Genomic DNA, 17,206 nt, shown 5'->3' with positions numbered 1-17,206 from the left:
CAGGCCAAGGCTACATCAATCACGCCCTTCCAGCTTCAAAACTGAGGTCACTTATATAGTTACTCCTCTTGGATGAAGGTGGCCAGATCACGGGGTTACAGCACCCCCACTCATAGGACTAACAAGGCCACCTCTGGAGACGGGCCTCATCCCCCAAGGAGAGGTTGGCCTGCTGGCCTTCAAGGAGGCTCAGTGTAACTTCTACAGACCAGCCCTGAGGGGTTTCCTCTAAGAACAGTGGGGTTAGATGTTACAGCTTGTGGTAACACTGTAGCCATACAGTTCTCAGACCAGGACATTCACCATGTCTCTGAAGGGGTCATTAAAACAGGGGGCAAGTGCGCGCCCTCAGTGTTTCTGATCTCCGTGCGTTCCTAAAAGGTTCCCAGGTGATTCTACTGCTGGTTACCTGAGAACATACTTTGAGAACCACTAGTGTATCGCAGAAGAAAATGAACTTCGCTACCATGTAAACTTGGAGTAACCCTGAGCTTTTGGGCAGGTCTCCTCTGAGAGGTGTGTGAAAGAGTACAGAGAAAAGGATCTTATGTGAAAGAGAGAAAGGTTGGTGTGAGAGGGCCCCAGCATGGGAGTCAGGGGGTCATTTCTCACTGGCTGGCCTCATACCATGGCATCCCTTGGATTCTCCGCACGTTAACACCCTCAGCCACAGAAGGGCTTGCTGGTTCCTTCTCAGGATCCTTCCAGCTTGGATGTTCTGGGATTCTGTGGTCTGCTGCGGGGGAAACAGCATTTCCTGGGCAGGGTCCTAGGAGGAGGCCTGGAGGAAGAGCTTGTCAACACTAAGTGCCTGGCTCCATTATGTGGCATCTTCAATGTCAGAATTTGTCTCCCTACATGAGGAAAATGTCTGGTTTCATTTTCGGTAGTTTTTTTTAAAAAAAAAAAAAGGTACAAAGCTACCTTACTGATTTAAAAAAAACCAAAGCAAATCCACATGTCCTGCGGCAAACATATACCTGCTGCTCACAATGACCACACCAGAGCCAGTTCAGTCTACTCAAGTCTCTATTCTTCTCAAGTAAAAGAAAACCATGCAAACCAGCCCAGAATAAGCCTCATGTTAGAAGACGAGGAGGAGGCCTGCCCACTGCCCCTGGAACAAGTGCCCACAAGGCCCACGCAGCTGCCATCTCCCAGGCAGGCACTATGTATCTTTTCCAGTGTTGGCCTCAGTTGGGAAGCCCTTCTGGACAGGCCTAGCCTCAATTCCACTTCATGGAGACCCAGGCCAGTGGGGATAGCAATCTGGAGCTCCTGAGGATCCAGCTTGGAGGCAGAGAAAGCAGATGGATGGGGCTACACTGGCCTCCAGCACAGGAGTGGCACAGGTGGTCCTCTCACTCATCCTGTGCCCACAGCTACACGATCCTCTTGCAAGGAAAATCCATACATAGACCTGGGAACTATGATGTTATCAAGGGTAGTCTGGCCTGTTCATTGTGAAAGAATCCCAACACTTAGAGGCTCTTAGCCACCGGAGTGGGAATTCTCACGCTACACAGTGTACACTGCTACATCTCCTCATGGGCACAGCAGCACACATCCATCCGAAGCTGCACCCAAACCATCCACAGGCCTCACAGACACGTGTGCGTTCCCATGCATGCTCAGACCAAGCTTGAGCCTCAGCTGACCTGCAGTTCCATGCTGTAGCTCACACCTGTTCCTATGTAAGGCATAAGGCACTGAGGGATAGAGCAAGTAGGATAGGATGTGTCGACATAACTGCTCAGGGTCTCAGAGGCCTTCCTGGTCATTCTGACGAGCACCTAAGCACATCAACGTTCACGAATTGCTTCATGTTTAACCTAAACTAAATGAATACATGGCTTTGCTCACTAATTTTCTCATGTGGAAAACATGCTAACCTCATACCCCATCAAACCCAGGGTGTCATTAGAGATGCTGGCATGAACTAACAGCAGCAGGAGGTACCGGCAGAGACGGGACAAACAGTTGTCCCAGAGCTTCTGTTCATACCCAAGTGTTAGGACTGATGGGCGCTGGCAAGAGGGCAAGGAGAAGCAGCTTGAAAGACTGGTAACCAGGAACTGTGAGAAGTGACCCCTGAGCACTGAGGCCTGCGGCTGAGAGTCAGACTGGTCAGTGTGAATGGCTTGCCACATGGGTATCCAGAGAGAAGGAAAAGGCACCAAGAAACATCAAGACTAAAGGATGGTGACCACAGGGTGGTGACCCCATGGGAAAGTCAGCACTGTTACCTCACTTTACCACTACTGCATGAGATGTTCTTGTTCCTACAGTAGAGATGAGGAAACCAAGTCTTAGGGCAGATAACTGATTTGTTCATAGACACAAAGAGATAAATGGCAGTGCCTGAGCTTGAACTTCCTTCTGATTCCAAGTCCACATTCACTGGGCAGCCTCACACTGCAGAGCAGGAAGTGCAAACCCCAGAGCTCAGTGTCACCCAACAATGCAGGACAGAAACTGTGTGTCCCAGAGCCCAGTGTCATCCCACACCAAAACAGGCAGTTTGCACCCCAGAACTCAGTTCATCCTACACTGCAAAATAGGAAGTGTGTGCCCCAGAGCCCAGTGTCACCCACACTGCAGAATGGGAAATGCACTCCCCAGAGCCCAGTGTCACCCCATATTACAGGATGGGAAGTACACTCTTCAGAGCACAGGTCACCCCATACTGCAGGGTTTGGAAGTGCATGCCCCAGAGCCCAGTGCTACCCCACACTTCAGGACAGGAAGTACATACCCCAGAGCCCAATGTCACCCTCCACTTCAGGACAGGAAGTATGTACCTCAGAGCCCAATGTCACCCCCCCACTTCAGGACAGGAAGTATGCACCCCAGAGCCCAGTGTTAAGAGCACGTTAATAAGATACAGTGATTTTAAATTATATCCCATTTTCCTATCCACATTGAGAACAAGCCAGATTGGAATTTAAATTATCCCATAGTCTGGATAATTCAAATACGGTTAAATGTCAGATTCAGTCTCACTGAAATCATGAAAAGAATCCTATGGTCCTAGGAGACAAAAATGTGAGGCCAAATCGAGGTTATCTCAAACATAAACCTATTATTTAAAGTCTAGTCTACAGCCATGCCACCCTGAACATGTTCGATCTCGTCTGATCTTGGAAGCTAAGCAGGGTCGGGCCTGGTTAGTACTTGGATGGAGACCACCTAGGAAGACTGGGCGCGTAGGCGTAATGAGTGAATGAATGAATGAACGAACAAACGAACGAACAAATAAATAATAAAGTCTAACGTTGGGCCCCAAATAATAAACACATCCTTAAAGGAAAGCAAGACCCCTTTGGCAAGATCACTCCTCTCCACATCTATCCACGCAACTACTTACTGTTCCATTGCTGGCTGCTGAGGCAGGCCCAACAAAGAAAGGACTGATAAAAGACATGACTCTGCTGCAGAGACAACCAAAGAGGGCAAGGTGACATTCCTAGCCCTTATCCTTGTTTAAACAAAGTGAATGTGCTGAGGATAGATGAATGTGGGGAAGAGAGGAGGGCAAGGATGAGAAGAGATGAGGAGAGGAAGTGGGCAAAGAGGAGGAAGAGAGAAGAACCAGGCCAAGTGTTACCTTTTTCCCCGTTTGTTTCTCCACCATGTCGTTGCTGAGAGAAAATTCTTCTTGCTGTGGTGTTTTAGAACACCCACCCTTGGGCATCGTTCTTCTCCCCTCACTTGATCTTCATTTATACAGCCATCGCTTCATCATCAACCGTCTGCTTCAAAAGAGAGGACAAAGAGGGTTAAGATTTGCTGAACTCAAAACCCAGGCAATCTCTAAAGATCTATGTACCCCAATATTCATGGCAGCACAATTTACAATAGCCGAGATATGGAAGCAACCTAAATGCCCATCAACAGACGACTGAATAAAGAAGTTATGGTCCGTCTATAGCCAAGCCATCCTGAACAAGCCCAATCCCATCTGATCTCAGAAGTTAAGCAGGTTCGGACCTGGTTAGTACTTGGATGGGAGATCGCCTAGGAAGACCAAGTGCTATTAGAGTAAAAATGAATGAATGAATGAATAAGGGATTGTAAGCTGACAAAGTCTTTGCAATCTGTGAGGTCAACAAAGGGTTGCCTCGCCTAAAAAAGAAAAAGAAAGAAAGAAATGTGGTTCATATACACAATGGAATATTACTCAGCCATTAAAAACATGAAATCCTACCATTTACAATGACATGGATGGACCTAGAGGTTATTACGCTGAGTGAAATAAGTCAGACAAAGATAATACCATGTGATTTCACTTATATGTGGAATCTAAGGAACAAAAAGAACAAACTAATCAAAAACTGACTCACAAACATAGAAGACAATTTGGTGACAGAGGGGATGGAGGTTGGGAGAATGGGGTGAAGGGTTAAGAAAGTACAAATTAGCAGCTGACAGATGGCCATGGGGATGGGGAGCATGGCATAGGGAGGGAATGCAGTTAGCATTACTATATTGGCTAAGTGGAGAGCCAGAGCAGAGGAGGAGCAAATAGGGGGATCATTTAATGAACTATATAAGTGTCTAACCAATGTACTGTATACTTGAAAGTGGCGGGGGGAGAACCCCAGGCAATCTCGAACTCATGCAACAGAATGGACCAAACAAAACCAGCTGTTCTGACTGGTGCCCAGAAAGAATGCTTAGGATGCACCACCCAGGTCGTCAGTCTACACTACATGATGGAGAACACTGTGAGGCAAGCATTTCTCAGCTGCAGAAAAGACCAACCTACAAAGGTGAAGGCCATACTTCTGAGTGGTGGTGGCCAGTACCCAGACTTCAGCTTGCATGCTGGGTCCCAACAGCTCTGGCCCTGCTCTTAGGATTTGGTGCCATACGTGCTCTGCAGTGGCTCTCCCACCTGGGCAAAGTCACGGCCAAGGTGCCGCACTTGTCCCTCAGGTCCTATATGTCTTATCCACCATTCTCTCAGCCAGGGCCTCAATACCACTTACCACCTGAGAAAGCAGCTCACTTCCCACACTGCCTCCCCCGCCCTCCCCCCCCCCAAAAAAAGGTTAGGTGATAATCATGCTTCTCAGAAAGCACCAAGCACACCCAATTCATCAACTTCTCCCAAATAAAATGGTCAGAAGGCAGCCATGTGATGCCTGAGGGAGTCCTCAGAGAATGGCCAGGCAGCTTTGGTGCCCAACTCCTACTTACTGAGCACCCTCCACATGAGCCTGAGATCCTGCCCTGCATTTCTCAGGAAATCCCAGGACAGATGCTATATTCGCCATGTTTTTATCTTCTGTATTTTATAATGTTTTGACATCTTAATAAGTTTGCTGTCTGGGAGAGACTGCCCCTCCCAGGAGTAGCTAGCCCTTTCTTAGAGACAGCCAAGGGCTCCTGAAGTGGAAGTGCACTCAAAACCACTAACCAGCCCCTATCTCAAATAAGCGAATTATTTACCCTAACGTAACATCCCAGTCGACAGGCAATACAGACAACCCTATACCTCACAGTCCACAGAATTATTCACACTAGTCAATCCTAAACTGCTCACCCCATCCTGCCTTGTCTTCCTGCAGAAACCCCAACAAAGATTCTGGCCAGAACATTCTTCTCACTCCTGTCTTCTGCTCCTGGCTAGCCCTGTGTGGCACACTGTGACCTCTCTCAGGGACCTGTGCAAAGAATCAACTTCCTTCCACATTTCTGCCTGTGGTCGCACTGACCTGATCAGACCATGTCTGACATTGACATTTCTATAACACGAGTCATCTTTTTCTTTACTTCCCAGTCCTCCTATGCTTGTTCCATTCATCACATCCAGGGTTTTAGTTGCACTTAGCAGGAGGAATAGGGAAAAAGTACATCTACCTCATCTTCCTAAAAGCCACTGTCTTCCTTTCTCATGCATTATTTTCATTGTCACAAGTTAAAAAATACTTTATACAAACCAAATCGCATGCACAGTTTCATGTCCTTTTCCCACGGTCACATGCCTTTGTGCTCTGCCATTCTGGATGAGTAATTTTTATAACTAACTCACCTGGAATTAAACAGCCTCTATTATGTATAAACTGTGGCTTTTGAAACGCATGTTCAAAAGCATTCTGTAAGTGGCAGTTTCCTACTCTTCCTGCTCCCTGTGTGCCGAAGACCGATCTGCCCTTCACTATGCCTTCTAGAGATCCTATCTTATTTTTCCATATAAATTGAAAAAATGTCACAAAGTATCCCCTTGGTGCTTACTTGACCTAAGAACACAATCTAAATTTATTTTGGGGAGAGGGACAAGGCTGACAAATTTTATTCACTTCCTGACACTTCGTCCCCCAACACACAATGCAGGTAAACAGGGTATTTCCATTTATACGCTGTAATGGCTAAGGCCAGAAGTGACATTTTCTATCTCTACTTGAAACTATGAATTCTACATTCTCCTCCAATTTCCACTACAGAACTGGAGCATGTCAGCCTGGAGGAATGGCATCTCAGAGCCTGATTCAGGGACAGCTGTTGAAACTCACAGCTGTCTGGGAACTCACTGGCAGTTTCATTAGAAATTTAGATTATCCAGAAGTTAAATTTTTAAAAAATCCTGACTGCCTGCTCTTATGATGGAAAAACTGAGCCAAGTAATCATGGGATATTCGACCCTCCAGTTTCTGGATGTGAACACACCTGAGTCTGTGGAGAATGTGCAGGAAACACCAAGAATAATAGCCCAGGCATGGCAGTAGTGCAAACCTCACGGTTCCTAGACCCTGATTTCACAGTCCACTTCACAGCATCTTGACCAGGAGAGCATAAGGACAGACACTTCATTCTTCAAACAGCTGATTTCACTCAGTGTCCCTGAGTTGCTCTGCTGGGTGGTCTCTCTATTCAAAGTGGAGTTTTGAGGCTCCTGCACTAAAAGGCATGTGCCTCTTTCTCCCACTCTTCCCTCTTACCCTGGGAAAGGTAGCACAATGGCTACCAGACAGCATGAAGAAAATACGACGTGTCCAGAACAACTGCCTCCAAACTCCAAATCGTAATTATCTTTAGAAACAACTACAGAAGCTACAGGGCCAAAGGAAGTAGTGATATGAGTTCAGAACTTGTTCATCCAGGATTTCTTCCATTTTCAAAGTGCCCTCAGAGCCCAGAGAATGAGATATTTTACAAGCAGGCATTACAGCTGGACTAAGTTCCGATGTGGACGCACAGATGCGCTAGTAAAGAGCTATGCTCACCATGGCCCAGGAGATGACATCACAAGGTATAGGTTAAGCGCACAAAGTAGTGGCTCAAAGATACACCCATTATTTCTTGAGTGCTGTGCAACCATGAAATGGTCCGCCATGTAGCCTGTTGCTGTAAAATTAAAAACAATGAAACTTCAGGGTATAAGTCTTTGGGTCAAATTCCTCTGATCCAGAGTCTGGCACATGCTCCTACCACAGGCAGCTGACCCTTGCTACAAGGAGACACTTGCCAGTATTTTTATTTTGTGAACAACCAATCAGCTAATTCCATGAAATCTGTCACAGAGTGAGGGGTGGGTCCACACCTCAACCAGGCTGGCCTGAGGGACGTTACATGTTGGCAGCTGGCCAAGCATGTTATGTCCTGGGCTGCTGGCCCACAGTCCTCGCTCACTTCTGAAAAAGCTGCTATCCTCTAGGCTCCTCCCCAGCCCTTCCCCAAGGACTGGGGACACTGTGGGGGTAGGAATGTCATCCAGAATACTGTTCTCTTTTCTATAAAACATGTTTCTTGAGCCCACCTCCACAATGACAGCCAAGACCATCTGGGCACCTCACTCCCAGGATCCCCGTGTCTGGGTGTAATGCTTGTTATAAACATCTCAATATTCACACTAATTAGGAATACCAGAACAATGACCACTACTATTTCTTCAGGGTCTGGTGTATCCCAGCATACTAGACTCATCTCTTTAGGAGCAGTCATTGAAAAGGGGTTCACGAAGGCTGTTAAAAACAAGAGACAAAGGAGCGGGGGAGGTAGACAGGGTAAAGGGGGTCAAATATGTGGTGACAGAAAGAAATCTAACGATGGGATGTGAACACGCAGTGTAAACATATATATGCCTTACTGTTAAAGTGTACAGCTGAAACTTTGGATTTCGTTAACCAATGTCACCATAAAAATTAATTAATTAAAAAGAGAGAGACAGAGTTCAGATCTGCCACTGACACATTCCAGTTGAGTTTCTAAAAGGTCAGCTGGATGCAGTGGTTCAATCTATATCCCATGCCTCACAGGACCCATCTGGTGAGTTCCAGGGCCAACAGGAGCTTGGTCCTTCTTAATTTTGTTATTTCTCATGACAAATTGGATGAAAACAAAGGCTCAGATGCACTCTGTCCTCCTCCATCTGTTTGGTCATTCTAACCCTCCCAGAGGCTGCTGGTCCCTCGGGCTCCATACCAGCTTGCCTGTCCCCTTCTACCCAGTCAGCGTCTCCCTCCGCTTCAGGAAGGGGTCATGCCAGCCAAGGGAATGATACAGATGACATAGGACCACAAGCAACTCTCATCAACACTGTGAGGCCTCCTCGAAAGGCTTACTCCCCACACATCAGGAGCCAGGCTCTAGATGGCTGCTGCTTCTATGGATACTATAAGAGGGCAGGGGCTGTTCTGACGTGCAGACCTCCCCGCTCAATGCTGGGCATTCACTGTTACACCTAGGAAGAGGCCAGGACCACCCAATAGCCATCAGAGTGGAGAGAGTCTTCATAGCTTGCAGTCATCCCTTCTAGAACATTCTGAGGCTGTCTGAACCTGGGTTCTGGGGCTTTCTGATCAACATGCTCACAGTTGACCATAACCCAATAAGTGACCATCAATTCTCACTCCCAGAAGACCATTTTCTCCCAGGAGGTGACCTAGCTGTCCCTGATCAGACATATGTGCAGCCTAAATCCTCTCTAGTAACAGAAAAAGTTCACTGTAAATTTAGGGATGCTCTAGTTCACTTCAGAATGAAATACTTCATAGTGCTCTGGGACACACACAGACTTGAAGCTGAATACCTAGGAAATGTCTGCATAGTAGTGCAAAGGTGGCCAAGGAATAGCACAGCTGATCTGAGCCCTGCCTCTGCCATTGACCAGCTCCTGTGTGGGACAAGCTGCTGGGTGCAGGATCTGTTCCTCTACCTCCAAAGTGAAAGGCAACTGTTCCAATTTCACAAGGTGTTGGGGACACGAAGACCATTCAGGAAAGCACTCAAGAGAATATGGAGTGTTTTCTAAAAAGAGACGCTGTTACATTCCCTGAAAGGAAGGCAGGGGGTGCCTATGCTCCTGGCTCAAGGAATTTACCAATTATCTGGCAGCCACATGTCAGAGCCCAAACAAAAATCCACTTAGTCTGGAGGGAACCAACAGTTGTCTCTAGCCAGGCCCCTGCCTCACAGTCACACCGGGCAGGAAAGGCCACCAAGCCCTGTACCTGTCCACATCTCAAGTCGCCCAAAGCCCACAAAAGTTCCACATGATGTCCATCTGGTAGAATTTCCTTCTCACCTCCACCTGCCCTGGGACCCATCATCTGTGGGCCTGAAGAAATAGTTAGAGGGCTGGTGGGACAAATATGACAGAAGTCTCTGGATAAGGATGACGAGGTGTGTTCCTTCCCAAAAGTGCTTCAAACAGTGTTCAAGTAAGAGAGTTACCATCAGACCCAGCCCCCACCCACACTCCAGTAAGTACACTCTGGGGCTTTGTCTAAGCTGACCATCCCAACTATCACACAGTCTCTTCCCTTCTCTACACACAATGTCACAGTGTAAATCCCTCTACATGGGCAAGAGACACAGCACACGTGAAACAGGTTCCTCCCTCCAAGAAAAAATCTAATGCGTGAAGGTGACAGGCACTATTGCAATGCCTAAGCCTTAGCAAAACTCCTAGGAATTTTAGCCTGATTCTGCCATTTTAAGTGTCAAGCTAATAGCAAGAAACTATGGGGAATCATAGGCATTTTTACTGGCCTCATATGGATCAGAGCTGGAATGTGAGTGGAAAAAGGCACAGCCTGTGAAAGTTCCCACAGGCACTGTGGGCCCATGGGCTCAGCCAGCTGGAACAGCTCTGCGAGGGAGGGCACAGTGGAGCAGGACACAGGGTCAACAGCCCGGGCCACCCTGTACAGGCCACATACACCAGTGGTCAAGGAAGACCCACCAGACCCAGGGTACTTTATCCATCTTAGCTGCAACTACAGAAAGAAAACAGGCAGCCTGAGAGAAAGACCAGCATGAACAAGCACACATCCCAGCAGGAGTGCAGAGAACGTCATGATCCCCTACTGCAGAACATACAGACACTGAACAAAGCAGTCTTTTGCTACAAAAGAGAAACAAAGAATTAGAAGCAATCTTGGTTTTAGGAGAGCAGAAAAATTCAAGGAGACAGAAAAAAAGGTCGAAAATTTTTAAATAAGATAAAACGTAAGTTCTACAGAATTCATCCAAAAACCCACTGTCATCCAAAGGCAAAGGCATTACAAAAGAAAACAGCTGAAGACATGGCTCTTTAAAGGGAAAGAATCCGAGGGCACAACAGGAATGAACTGAGCCATCCAGCTTGGCCTCCAGAAATCCCGCCCACCGAGGACAGGAGGGCGGGGGCAGTGCTAAGGTCCTCCTGAGGGAGTGATATTCTGATTGCATCAGAATTCTCAACAACTCTATGAATGCCAGATGACAATGAAGCCCTGGTCCTGAGAAAATTATTTCCACACTGAAATACCAAATTTAGCCATACTGTCAGTCAAAGTAAGAGCAAACTGAAGACATTTTCAAGCATGCAGAAAAGTAAAGTTAACCTCCCCTGTACCCTGCACCTCCACCTCCAACCAGGTAAGTAGACTACAGTCTCAGGCCAGAGCCAGCCATCTCCCTGTTTGTGTAAGCACTGAGAGCAGGTTTTGTATTTCAAATCGTTAGAAGTCAAAGAAAATCAAGGCTAATATTTTGTGACATGTGAAAATTGCATGAAATCAGAATTTCCATGTCCATAAATAAAGTTTTACAGGACCTTGGCAACACCCAGATTGCAGTCCTTGTCTACAGACATCTTCCCTCTGGTAAGAGTAGGCAGACTGGACAGCCCATGGCCCTAAGGAATTTCTTACCCAGGCTCCCCTCTAGTACAGAGGTTCTCAGTGTTGCCTGGACCCTTTCAGGACCCTATGAGGCCAACAATGTTTTTTCATAATAATATCGAGAGCTACCTGCATGGCCCAAGGGACACATGGCCCAGCCCCTGAAAGAAGAAGGCCAGGTCCTAACAGTCCCTGTGCTCCTCACTGTCACATAATTGCTATAAAACAGGCCAGTGTTGTTTATGACTCTCCTTGACAGAGCAGCAAAAATTATAAAGTTTACTAACCTTGAATCCCTGTCTTTCCAATACTGTGAGACAGGACTGAAGTATGTGTGAAGCACTTCTGCTGCATATCAAGGCACAACACTTATCTGAAGAGAAACTTCTGCAAGTATGTGACTTGCTAGCCGAACAGACTGCATTTTCATGGAACACAAATTTTACTTAAAAGATTCTTTCAGACACTATTATTACTAAGAACATAACTGGGTATCTGGCAGTTATGTTCTCAAAAATTAAGAAACTGAATCTATCACTTCAAGGAAAATTAACGGTAGTTGTGGCCAATAATAAAACTTGAGCTTTCAAGTGAAATCTGAATTTTGGGAAACTTGTATCCACCTCCATTAGCTTGACAGCATCCCAATGTTTAAATACATTTTAATGAGATTGGTGGTGATATAAAAAGGTTATTTTTTAAATTATGTATAATGAAACGTCAACATTTGGAAGATTTGCATAACTCAGTGAACCAGTATTTTCCAAATGACCAATATGGGGTATTACGGAACCACATACAGGAGACATGCACAGAACACACTGATAAGACTGCAGTGCCAACACCGAACCAAGAGGGTTTTTAAAGAGCTTGAGCTTCAACTCTTGTCAAAGTAAAATCCACGACAATGTGAGAAGGGCTCCCAATGTCTCCCATTTCCCACTACATGTCTGTGAGAGGCTGGATTTTTTTAATGCATTTTAAACAAAACAGCAGAATGCAATAGATGGAGTGCAGACACAGGCAGCAATGTCCAGCTGTCTTTTATTTAGGCCAGATACTAAGATTTGCAGATATATATAAACAATGACACACTTTTTTTGCTAAATTTCTGTGATTTATTTTGTAAAACATTTTTTAGTAAAAAGTTATATTTATATATAATACCCTTATTATTTTTTAATGAACTAAATACTTAAAAATTGTTATACTTTTAAGACTATGTTTTAATACAAGAATTTGAAAGCTATAACAAAAGCTCTGTGGGGTCCTCACTAATTCTCAAGTCCAAGACATCTGGGAACTTCTACGAGCAACAAGGGCAGGAAAAGACTTGCTACCAGGAAATGATGAACCCAAACCAGGAAAGCAGTTTTGTGAAAGTATGAAATGACTATTGCGCAGAAGCCCAAATTGTCATAAGAAAAAAAGGAGAAAAGTCTTTTTGAAAACTCTTGCAAATAGATTTAAAATTGAAAGGAAAGAACCTCAAAATTAAAGTCAAAGTTATTTAAACACTGAAGCAACAATGCTAAAACACCATGGTGCTGACACAGGCTGACCAACTTCAAACCAAGGCACCACAGAGCAGGAAAGACAATTTTATCCGTCAGTGATTATGGGACATGGACATCCATATGGAAAAACACGACATGATTCCCACCTTACACAATATCCAGAAATCAATTCCAAACAGATTACAGATCTAAATGTAAAAGGCACAGCCATTAAGTACAGCTTCACAACTTTAAGGTATAAAAAAAGATCTTTTAACTAAAAACACTAACCATAAAGAAAAAGTTTGAAAATTTGAACACTTTGAAAGTAACAAGTTCTGTTCATTTAAAGTCACTTTCCCAAAGGAGAATATTTCTTACACATATACCTGACAAACAGCTCTTGTCCAAAATATATATAAAGAGCTTCTACAAACCAATAAGAAGACAAACCATCCAATACACAAATGGACTTGAGATTTAGGCACTTCACAAAAGAGGAAGCCCACAAGGCCAATACGTAGATGAAAAGCCATCAGCTTCTTTAACAATCAAGGATTGCAAACAAAAATCAAAATACAATATCAAGTATCAGGGAAAATGTACAACATTTAATACATTCTAATGGGAATGTGAACCGCTGCAACAAGTATGGCACTACCTATTCAGACTGAACATACATACACCAATCCAGTAATTTCACTCTGGGCATACAGACAAAAGAAATGTAAGCACAAACACACCAGGAAACAGGTACAAGAATGTACACTGTGGCAATGTCTGTAAGAGGCCCGCAATAGTAGTATGATACTGTGATGGTGATATGGAATACTATACGGCAGTGACAATACACAAATAACCTGGGTGAATCTCACAACTAATGCTAAGCACTAATCTACAGTGCTTAGAAATGCATGCTTAGGTGACATGACTATAACAAAAGTAAGGATGTGATTGTCATGGAAGTATGAAAAATAGTGGGGGCTGGGGCATCATGACTGGGAGGGTGACCAGAGAGGGTTTCTAAGTGAGGGGTTATACACATGTGTTCTTCGTGATAAGTGAATGTACATTTTTACTTTGTGGACTTTGGGGTGTTATGTTACATTTCACAATACATATAGTTTATTTAAAAAGCTGTATATGTTCAAAACATGGTACACACTACGCTCTGGCAGGACTTTAAAAAGTGGAAGGTTGGTTATCTGACCTTGTTGCAGGACTGGTCTCCCTCAAGTGGCCTCAGCATCCTATGTGATCCTGTTGAGAACAGTAGTTATGTGGACATAATGGGGTAGCAGCTCAAGGTTTAATCAAGGTTGGAGTAAACTTAATGTATGCACAAGTCACTGTAATTGCAGAACAAAATGAAAAAAAAAAAAGAAAACCTTGATAAATTAAAGGTAAACACATAGCTCTCATGTGGGAGGCAAAGAGGGACTGAAAAAAAGACTAAGAAAAACACCTGTCTTACAGAGAAAGAACTAAGATATAGACTAAATGTGATTTAAAGAGGACAAAAATGTAGGCATACTCTTGAAAGGCACACAACCGAATAACTACAAATAGTCTTGAGACACTGAATAGAGGAGGGGTTAGTCCGAGAAATCCTCTAAGGCTGATTCGTGTAGAAATAAACTGACAGAGGTGACCAGGAGGAGACAAAAAGATAAGTGGAAAGAAAGATCAGAAAGAGGACCCAGGCACACTTGTGCATTTCTGCTGGGAATGCAGAAAAGGACAGCCTTTCTTCTGATAAGGAGTTGTGGAGTAGTATAGTACCCTGAAGTATCATGTATTTCTCAACCAGCAACCCAGCAGTCCCACTGCTAGATGTGCCCCAAGATGCTCAGACAATAACAGGAAAAAGTAGGCACAGGGCGATTTACTGCAATGCTACCTAGAAAGGTCCTAGGACACAAAGCCCACCCACCAGGTGGCTGCTCAAACCATGTGGCATATCTATACTGCAGAGTGGGACAAAAGAGGGAAAGATCTATTACTATGTGGTGACTTCCACATTATTATCAAGTAGAGAAGGCAACTAGAGAGAGGCGGGTATAGCTGTTTGTGGTAACAAATACAAAATATGCAAAGCTGGTTTAAAAGCTGAAAATCAATGCAATCCATTATATTAACAGGCTAAAGAAAAATTATATTATAATTGAGGCAGAAAAGTATTTAATGAAATTCAACACTCATGATAAAAACTCTCAGCACAATAGGAGTATAGGGGAACATCCTCAATGTGATAAGGAGCACCTACAGTAGCCTACAGCCAACATCATTCTTAACCGTGAAAAACTGAATACTTTTGCCTCAAGATCAGGAACAATGCAAGGATGTCCCCTCCCAGCACTGCTACTGGACATCAAACTGGAAGTACTGGCCAGGGCAATAAAGCAAGAAAAGGGGGAAAAAAAGGTATAAAGATTGGTAAGGAAGAAATAAAATAATAAAACTTTCTATAGTGGTCCCTCAGTATCTATGGGTTAACTGTTTCCAGGACCCCATCCCTGGCCCTGTTGGATACCAAAATCCATGGATGCTCAAGTCCCTCATATAAAAGGACATTGGGTATTTGCACATAACCTACATCCTCTTGTATACTTTAAATCATCTGCAGATTACTCATATCACCTAATACAATGTAAATACTATATAAATAGTTGTTATACTGTATTGTTTAGGGAATAATGACCAAAAAAAAGTCAGTACAAGTTCAGTACAGATGCAACAACCATCACAGGCCTAACTACATAGTACATGTCAGCATAAATGGAACTTTAAAAAAATATTTTCAACTCACAGTTAATTGAATCTGCAAATTCAGAACTCACAGATATGGAGGGTCAACAGTATTTGACGATGACATGACTATTTTATCTAGAAAACTGCAAGGACTCTACCTAAAACTCCTAGAAATGAGTTTGGAAAGGCTGCAGAATACCAAATCAACATACAAAAATCCACTGTACTTCTACAAACTAACAATGAACATGTAGAAACAAATAAAAACACAATACCATTTACAATTGCCCTAGATAAAAATGAAATGCTAGGTAGGTATAAATCGAAAGAAACCTATAATAATTTTAGGGGGTGGGGGGCGGGACAGGAGAAAATCTTCAAGACCTAGGGCTAAGGCAAAGAGTTCTTAGACATGACACCAAAATTGCAATTCACAAAAGAAAAAAGTATCTCCACAAAATTAAAAATTTTAGTCTGCGAAAGATCTAGTTTACAGGGTGAAAAGACAAACAGCAGTGGGGCAGAAAATATCTGCAAATCACAAGTCAGACAAAGGACTTGTAAGTAAAATAAGCAATCAAAACTACAGTAAACAACAAACAATCCAATTAGAAAATGGACAAAAGACATGAACAGACACTTCACCAAAGTAGATACAAAAAAGCTACACAACAACTTTGAGAACTACCTTATACAGACACAGATCACCTGCTACGGTGTTTCCAAAACCAGGGTCAATCCCAGAATCATTTTAGCATGTTGAACAGCCATTTTTAAAAAAGTGAAATAACACAGAACAGAAAATTCAGGGGGCATCATATACACCATCTCATGAAGAAAGAGTTACTTTGTGAACATGTTTCCAGGGTATGTGTATAGTGTATTGAGAGCAGAGACATAGACAGTTTTTCTCACAATGAGAAGCTGTCAGGACATTTTAGAAACACTAGCCTAACTGGTTAATAATAATCCTGGGTATGTAGTCAGACATATCTAAGTTTCTCAATCTATAAATATAGAAATGAACCCTTTTCATATTAAGAGCTTAGGACAAGTGCTCAAGCAATAATTATTCACTAGCCATCTCTCAAGCTGGGAGGGTAGGTCTGAGGACAGAGACCCCTGAATGGGATATTCTAAATGTTTTTCTTGAAGGAAAAAAAAAAAAAAAAAAACCACTTTATTTTCTGGGGTTCTCATTGAGCACACCTTAGCTTCCACAGTTGTGTGCCCTGTCCTTCTCTGAGAAGGCATTCCCATCACTTTACTCCTTCAAAGGATGAGGTCCTGCCACTTCTAACCTCAGTCTGGCAAAGAGCCACAGCTGACCCTAAGTGCCAAGACATGCCACTCAAGCTGGCAGCTAGGCTCTTGGCATGCGTGGAGTCCCTGGGAGAAGTGGTCATAATGGGCAGGCCAGAATCTGACCTGGGAGCAAGGAGCAGTGGGCACAGGCTCTTGCTCATACCCCACTACAGGTCATTCTAGACACACTCCAACTGATATGCATGTACAGACCACCAAAGCCATGTCATATCCACAGACTTCTGCAAAACTTGCAAACAGTCTAAATGTCTCCCAGTAGAACAGATGGACTGTGGTGGCACCACGACAGTACCTTGTGGTTTAAGTTTCTCATGGTGCTAGAGGTCAGGGGGTAGGGCTGGGGGCATGGACAGGACAATTTCCTCTCTTCATTTGGGTGTCCGCACAGGTGTATGTAGAATGTGAAGCATCCTCATGCACACGAAATGTAGCTGCCATTTCCTGTATCACTGTTGGCATGTGATGAGGCCTTTGCATTTGGGGGTCTCTGCCACCCTTGAGCTTCAGATGAGGCTGGCTCTC

General features: G+C 44.1%; 1 protein-coding gene and 1 pseudogene across 10 annotated transcripts in view; one reads left to right on the top strand and one right to left on the bottom strand.

Moving 5' to 3' along the window:
- Positions 1-17,206, bottom strand: part of ANKRD11 (ankyrin repeat domain 11) — a 199,414-nt gene that overhangs the window by 38,515 nt on the left and 143,693 nt on the right. For 6 of the 10 annotated variants that reach the window (XM_023537683.1, XM_023537684.1, XM_023537689.1 and 3 more), the window contains one exon: positions 3,608-3,755. In XM_023537683.1, the coding sequence (XP_023393451.1) occupies positions 3,608-3,694 (87 nt within the window). In that variant the 5' untranslated portion in view covers positions 3,695-3,755. Of the gene's footprint in view, positions 1-3,607; positions 3,756-11,398; positions 11,530-17,206 lie in introns of those variants that run through there. The other 4 variants (XM_011371868.2, XM_023537682.1, XM_023537685.1 and 1 more) reach the window with 3 other exon arrangements.
- Positions 3,097-3,213, top strand: LOC111746666 (annotated as a pseudogene).

The sequence above is a fragment of the Pteropus vampyrus genome, unplaced genomic scaffold, assembly GCF_000151845.1.
Source record: "Pteropus vampyrus isolate Shadow unplaced genomic scaffold, Pvam_2.0 Scaffold196, whole genome shotgun sequence".
Taxonomy (NCBI): Eukaryota; Metazoa; Chordata; class Mammalia; order Chiroptera; family Pteropodidae; genus Pteropus; species Pteropus vampyrus.
This window is presented reverse-complemented; position numbering and strand designations above follow the sequence as displayed.